At 41.6% G+C, this 7,724-nt stretch overlaps 1 protein-coding gene across 2 annotated transcripts; it reads left to right on the top strand.

Moving 5' to 3' along the window:
* The first annotated feature begins 960 nt into the window (after positions 1–960).
* LOC125409189 (putative olfactory receptor 2W6) lies at positions 961–5,121 on the top strand. Of its 2 annotated transcripts, XM_085694324.2 has the most exons (2): positions 961–1,882; positions 5,102–5,121. In XM_085694324.2, the coding sequence occupies exons 1-2, from the start codon at positions 961–963 to the stop codon at positions 5,119–5,121; spliced, it is 942 nt and encodes a 313-aa protein (XP_085550450.2). The 2 variants fall into 2 exon arrangements, with proteins under 2 accessions (XP_085550450.2, XP_048303962.3); XM_048448005.3 differs by lacking the exon at positions 5,102–5,121 and having other exon boundaries at positions 961–1,905.
* Positions 5,122–7,724: the final 2,603 nt, after the last annotated feature.

The following is a 7,724-nucleotide window of genomic DNA, read 5'->3' as shown; positions in this document are numbered from 1 at the left end:
ACACCGGTTGTTGGGTCTGTCTTAGCCCAGAGACCTATCAAATGTTCTAAATTTGTAGAGTTTGAGAATAAGCATAGCTTTTTTTTTCATTAATGGCTTTACTAAAAGGCTGCCACGTGCCCCCAGCAGAGATGGAGTGATAACGTTAACCACTGTCCTGACGGGCGTGAGTTAGACAGCACTAATGGAGGAATGCAGAGTGAGTGAACTCTGAGTCCATGGTTCCAATGCACGCGAACCTTCCTTTGATATGGAGCTGTCATTACATGCTATCTTCAACATTTTTCTTCATGGACGATGCTCTTCTGTCCCAGGAAACAGTCAAGATGACCCTGTGATGGGTGTGTAAGTGTCTGGCTTTCAGTTTAGCTTCCTTCTGTGCTGGCTTTTCTTCATGTAAGCTCTTGTAAGAGAAATAAGTTCCATCTTAATCAAATTACTGACCTTTAAGGAATTTTCTGATGTGTACTTCCCCTGGCTTTAATCACCATCTGTGACTGACATGAATTTTAATAACTCTCAGCATCATCCATGAAATAAATTGCTCCCTCATACCTTTCTACAGACTACTTCCTTTTTTGATAAATTTTGCTCAATCTGCCACATGTCAAGTTCCTGTATTTGGAATATTAACAAAGAAAGAATTCTCACATCTAGAATTCTATAATGCTATCTCTTCATTGGAATCTCCTGATCCATTGGGAATGATTTATTTTTCAAACAGCATTTTAGTGAATATTGTTTTAATGAACTTTAACTTTCTCCTCTTTCTTTGTCATTATTCATATACATTTTTTTTCTCCAAAGTGGACAACTGCAGAGTCCTCTCTCCCTCAAGGGCTTCAGTTACACAACTTTGCATATAACTATTAGTTAAATGTATGCTAAAAAGGAAATGTCAGATAACTTTTGTGTCTCACTCTTATGTTGTTTCTCCATACTAGCTGGCTGGCAAAGGGTATGGGGAGGACCAACGACAGCTACCTACAGGCCTTTATCCTGGTGGGATTTTCTGATCGGCCTAGCCTGGAGATGATTCTCTTCGCTTTTATCTTCGTCTTTTATGTCCTAACTCTGGTGGGCAACACTGCGATCATCCTCTTGTCGCTCTTGGACCCCCGGCTCCACACGCCCATGTACTTCTTTCTCGGGAACCTGTCTTTCCTGGATCTTTGCTTTACTACAAGCATTGTCCCCCAGCTGCTGTGGAATCTCTGGGGACCAGACAAGAGCATCACCTACCACGGTTGTGCAGCTCAACTCTACATCTATATGGTCCTGGGCTCCACGGAGTGTGTTCTCTTGGCCGTCATGTCCTATGACCGCTATGTGGCTGTCTGCCGGCCCCTGCACTACACAGTCATCATGCATCCACGCCTCTGCCTACAGCTGGTGAGCGTTGCCTGGTGCTGTGGTTTCCTAAACTCATTTGTCATGTGTCCTCAGACAATGCAGCTCTCCCGGTGTGGACATCGGAGGGTGGACCACTTCCTCTGTGAGATGCCTGCCCTTATTGCCATGTCCTGCGAAGACACCACGCTTGTGGAAGCTTGTGCTTTTGTCCTGGGGGTGGTCCTTCTCCTGGTGCCCCTCTCCCTCATCCTTCTGTCTTACGGCATGATTGCTGCCACAGTACTGAGGATGAAGTCAACAGCAGGGCGCAGGAAGGCCTTCAACACCTGCTCGTCCCACCTGACTGTGGTCTTCCTCTTCTATGGGACCATCATCTACATGTACTTGCAGCCAGCCAACAGCTACTCCCAAGATCAAGGCAAATTCCTCACTCTCTTCTACACCATCGTCACACCCAGCGTCAACCCCCTCATCTATACTCTGAGGAACAAGGATGTGAAGGGGGCAGTGAGGAAGTTACTAGGACGAGAGAAAGGGACTGGAGATGCCTAAGCAGAGGAACACTTGACCAACCCAAGGTAGCCGTAGTAGCCTTATCCAAAGTCCTTGAGACTAGAACTGCCTTGGATTTCATTGTTATAAAGCATTTGCTTGTGTGTGATGAAAAAACTTGGGGAAGAGCCTCTAAGCTAAAATGAAGTTTATTTATGTTTCATAAACATCCTTCATACATATTCTGAAAGTAACTTTATACAGTATTTTTAGGGCACCTGTGCTCTGCCTGTGGTCTGTGTCATGAGGTCAGAGGTGTACTTTTCCACTCGTGGTGAGTGTCATGTTGGTGCTCAAAAAGCCTGGGATTTTGCAAATTTAGGTTTTGGATTTTCAGATTGAGGCTGTTCAACCTGAATAGGTGATTTGTGTTACATTGCTGCCTCAAGGGTGTAGATAACCGTGGTGTGAGTTTGAGACTGAGCCAACCCTGCATCTTCGGATGGGAAGTATCTTCCCCCATCTGTAGGCGTTGCCTGGGATGCCTTTACTCTCATGAACTAGCCACAACTGCAGGGCACCTACAGAGACACTGAACAATCTGCAAACAATGTAGTCAACACCAAAAAAAAAAAGAGACAACGAATGTGGCCTTTGCTCAAAGCTGTCATATTTTTGAGTGGTATTTTTCAGACTGGAAGACATCAACATCAGTAAAAGTCAGAATTTTGTGCCGGGCGTATGGAGGCTCCCCAGGTGAGGGGTTCACCCTTTAAGCTACTGTCTGAATAGGGATTGCTGAGCCAATCACTTGCATCTTCCCCCTGGATGTTTTCCACAGCAAAGTACTTCCAAGAAGGCTACTTACAGCAAAGGACACACACTTGGAACTGATAACTTTGGTGTCTTTAAGCAGGTGATCACAAATAGCCGTAAATATCCCTCTCCAAAGAGAGCTCTCCTGTATTTACATTAATTACCATCCCCATCAAAAATTACTGAGGGCCAAGCTTGCAAAATCAGTGTATTCAGAAAGTAGAACTTACTATGAATTGTAGAATTTCCAAAACTTGACAGGGGACAATGACTTCTTTTCTCTTCTCTCCTCTCCTCTCCTCTCCTCTCCTCTCCTCTCCTCTCCTCTCCTCTCCTCTCCTCTCCTCTTCTCTCTCTCTCTCTCTCTTTGAGACAGGGTTTCTCTGTGTAACCACCCTGGGTGTCCTGGATGACGTGCCACCACCACCACCAAGCAGAGTCACAACATTTAACACACATTTTTCTAAGAATTTCCCAAACTCTCTCCATTAATCTTGCCTCCTGAGTGTTAACTTTAAATGTGTGTTCCACCACATTTAGCAAAAGCAGCAATCCCTCTTCTGTATTGAAAATATGAATACAGTATATTTTGATCACATTTTCCCTCCACATCCAAATCTTCCCCACCCCCACACACTGAACTTGATGTTTGTGCTCTATCTCTCTTTCAAAACAAAGGAACAACAACAAAAAACCCTAAAACAAAAATAAAAATATAAAAGACCAATAAGACAGAAGATGCCCAAACAAAACAAAATGAGACAAAGAGTCCACAAAAATACCACTGAGTTCATTTTGTGTTGGCCAATAACTTCCGAGCTTAGGCCTGCCCTGAATTGTGGTTTATATACCCTACGAGATTGCATTGGATAAAACAGATTTTCTCTTTGCCAGCAGATATCAATAGCAGGTAGCTTCTTGGTTAGGGATGGGAGCCCGTGTACTCTGCCCCATATTAGTGTTGGAACCCCATGGGTTCGAATCTTTATAGATGTTGTGCGTGTTGCTATGATCTCTGTGAATTCATAGATGCATCAGCCCTATTGTGTCTAGAAGACAAGGTTTCCTAGGAATCATCTGTCACCTCTAGCTCTTGCAGTCTTTCTTCTTTCACCTCTGTGTAGGTCCCTGTAGCCTTGAGGGGAGAGGTTTGATGAAAACATCCCATTTAGGACCAAGTGCTCCAAGGTCTCTTATGCCCTTTCTGTTGCCCAGCTGTGTCCAGTTTCTGTGTTAACCCATCTGCCACAAGAAACTTCTCTTCTTGATACAACCTCTTTGAGAGTGGATTGAGGCAGAACTCATTTAATGCTGTGTTCTTTTGGCAGAATAATAGACTTGAGCCTTTCCCTAGGCCTGTGACCAATCTAAGCTCAAGATTTTGACCATAATAGCAGTGTCAGGTATGGGTCCCATCTCATGGCGTGGGCCTTAAATCCAATGTAAAAAGGGGTTGGTTGCTCCCATACCATTTGTGTCACTATTGAGCCAGTTTTCTGCCATGGTGGTCACTGCTGTAGGTCACAGAGTTTGTGGTTGGTGATACTGATCACTGCCTTTCTCCTCTGGTAGCATGCAGAGTTCCTTCAAGAATGGTGAATACTCCACGGTAGGGGTGAAGCTTCTAGGCACCAGCTCAACTTATCTGTGTTCGATGCCATAAGTAAGAGCTGTATTCGGCAGTAGGGCCTTACTGTCAGGTTGTGGAGAGTAACCAACAACCAGAGAAATAACGTGATGTTTGGAGATTTCCACGGGGCACCTTTGGCAATGACACAACAAAATGTAACCTATTTCTGGCACTGAATGTCTTACTTGGTGGCAACATGTTTATTTGAAGCACTGTTGCCACTAAATATATGACAATTCCATTTTGATTCCTTTTAAATAAGTGTATATGTTAGAAAACTTCTACAGCAGTAGATTTTCATTTGGTTTTTCAAATAGCCTTGGTGTTAGTTTTTCCTCCCCATATTTCCTCCTTTACCCCTCTTTTTCATCCCTTCCTTATGTAATATTTCTCTCAGCTTTCCCTTTATCTCTCCAAAACAAACTATTCAACTTCCCCTTTTTTGGGAATTCATCTTCTCCTCCACCATCGCTTAAGGTACCTAACCTCTGTGCTTATTTTATTTTATTTTTAATTTTTTTTCACTTAATATCAATGGACTCAATTCACCTATAAAGAGGCACAGACTTAGAGATTGGATACGAAAACAGGATCCAACATTCTGCTGTTTACAAGAAACACACCTCAACCACAAAGACAGACACCTACTCTGTGCTTATTTTAATTGTAACACACATATTGATGGTTTAAAAGCCAATACGCACATATAAGAGAAAATGTGCAATATTTGTCTTTTTGTGTCTGGGTCACTTTGCTCTGTATGATTTTTTTCTAGCTCCATTCACTTACCTGTAAATTTCACAACTTCATTTTTCTTAGCAACTAAATAATATTCCATGTGTAAATGTACCACATTTTCATTATCCACTCATCTGTTTATGGACATCTAAGTTGTTTTCAACTTCTGCCTACTATAAATAGTATCAATGAACATGGATGAGCCAGTGTCTCAGCAGAAGAATGTAGAGTCCTTTGGGTACATGCCCAAGAGTGATATAGCTGGATTTTATGTAGATCTATCTATTCCTAGCTTCCCAAGGAACTACCACACTGATTTCCATAGTGACTGAACAATTTTGCACTCCCACCCGCACTAAATAAATGTTTCCCTTTCTCCACATCTTCTCTTGTATGTGTTATCATTTGTTTTATTGATCTTGGCCATTCTGAGTGGCGTAAGATGAAATATTATTGTAGCTTTTGGGGTTGTTTGTGTGTTTGTTTGTTTTGAGACAGGGTTTCTCTATGTAACCCTGGCTGTTCTGGTACCCACTCTGTAGACCAGGCTGGCCTCAAACTCACAGAGATCCTCCTACCTCTGCCTCACAAATGTGGGCACCACCACCATCACATCAGCTCAAAGTAGTTTTAATTTGCATTTCCCTAATGGCTAAGGCCATTGTGCATTTCTTAAAGTGTTTCTCAGCCATTTGTATTTCTCTTTTGAGAACCTTCTACTTAGTTCTATACCTCAGATTTTACTGGGGTGTTTTCTTGATATTCAGTTTCTTAATGTATTTTAGATATTAATCCTCAATCAGATGTATAATTAATTGGTAAAGATCTTTTCCCATCTTGTAGGCTGTTGATATGCCAGAATGATGGTGTCTTTCACCATACAGAAATTTCTCAGTTACATGAGGCCCATCCCGTTCATTAACTGTTGTTCTCAGTGCATGTACTGTTGGCTCTGAAAGTCTTTTCCTGTGCCATGAGTTCAAGCCTGTTCCCAATTTCTCTTCTCTCAGACTCGGGGTACGTGGTCATACGTTGAGGTCCTTACCCATTTGGAGTTGAGTTTTGAGCAGGTAAATAGATACAGATCTGTTTTCATTCTTCTATATGCAGCCATCTAGTTTGGCCAGTACCATTTGTTGAAGATGGATGCTGACTTTTCTCCAGCATCTTTTTGGTTTCTTTGAAAAAAAAGATCAGATGTGAAAAAAAAATTAGTTTGTGAACGTATAAGTGGCTCTTCAATTAAATTCTTTTGATCAGTATGTCAGTTAATATGCCAATACCATCCTTTTTAATTCTGTCTTGACCTACTTTTTTATTCGTTAGTCAGTTGTTCAGTTCCCATGACTTTGTAGATGTTCTGTTGTTTCTGTTGACTTTCTTCTGCCTCCGTCCTTTGATTTATTTATATTGTATCTCAGTGCTTCATCTTCTTAAGTAAGAAAAAGACTTCAGTATGAGATTTTTCTTTAAATTTCAAAGTGTTGGCTTATTAAATACAATTAATGTAACTCAAAAAAAGAAGTAGAAATAACAATATAAGTTTTCTTTGTTATTGTTAATTTTTGCCAATGGTGCTTTTTAGAATCTAATTTTCTGATTCTCTTTCTACTGTGTATTGTCAAGGCATCGTAATGCACCCCATAAACATGCATAGCAAATGTTCACAATTAAAACGAATTATTACAGTTGCACAAATACTGTAGAAGGTTTCTGTGCAGGTTAGATTATTTTAAGGTTTATTTACATTGTTTACTAATTGCTTTAATTTTTTCCAGAAACAGCTCTATGTTTTCTATCTAATGACCCTCTCTTATCAATTTTTGCTGCTTTCTTCAAGATCCAAATCAAAGCTAGTACTGACTAGGAAGCTTCCCTTCTTGTTGGCTAGCTTTTACAGTACCAGAGGTGTTATGCAGCTTGCTGGGGGAGAAAAGTCAGTAACATTCTTAACCAGCAGTGAACCCTGGGAGCTGCAGTGTGCACTGGCTTGACAAGATCTACACACGGTGTGCGAGTGGTGGGAACGTTACAGGGATAACCAACTGATTCCTTACTGCATTTAAGGCTCACTTCATAGGGAAACACATACCAGATGCTCTAAATCTGAACAAGAATCTATGTCTGGGAAGCTAATAGACCCCAGATCAAAGTAGTAAATATTTCAGGATAGAGTGGGGAGGGATGCATGATCCCCCCACCCCTACCTGAGGAACTTTGATAGTTGATGGCTGCCAGGGGAGAGAGAGTCAGTTTTCTTTAAGGGTGTGGTCCCTTGTAGAGGGATCTTGCTCCTGAGGATGGCTCCACACCCGTGTGCATATTGGCAGCACGAATTGAACTCAATGATGAGAGAAGAAGAAGAAGAAGAAGAAGAAGAAGAAGAAGAAGAAGAAGAAGAAGAAGAAGAAGAACAACAACAACAACAACAACAACAACAACAGCAACAACAACAAGAAAAATTAGAAAAATATGAATTTGATGTATGTGACACCTCAATAAAGCCAATTTTAAAAAGCATCAAAGTAAAAACACTTCCAGATTTCCTACCTGACAAGAATGAGCTACACACCAGCGTTCTGCTTAGTACTCTGTACCCCCTGGTTTCTATACCTCGGTAAGGCAGTGGGTGTGAACAATGCTGTACAGGAGTCAGGCCTGGGGGGCACTGATGCTCAACTATTTTGGAAGAAGT

This window comes from Myodes glareolus, chromosome 9 (assembly GCF_982192425.1).
Source record: "Myodes glareolus chromosome 9, mMyoGla1.1, whole genome shotgun sequence".
Lineage (NCBI taxonomy): Eukaryota > Metazoa > Chordata > Mammalia > Rodentia > Cricetidae > Myodes > Myodes glareolus.
This window is presented reverse-complemented; position numbering and strand designations above follow the sequence as displayed.

Bases quoted from the DNA above. Each gene is read 5' to 3' on its own strand.
- LOC125409189 (XM_048448005.3), top strand. From the start codon at position 961: ATGGGGAGGACCAACGACAGCTACCTACAGGCCTTTATCCTGGTGGGA.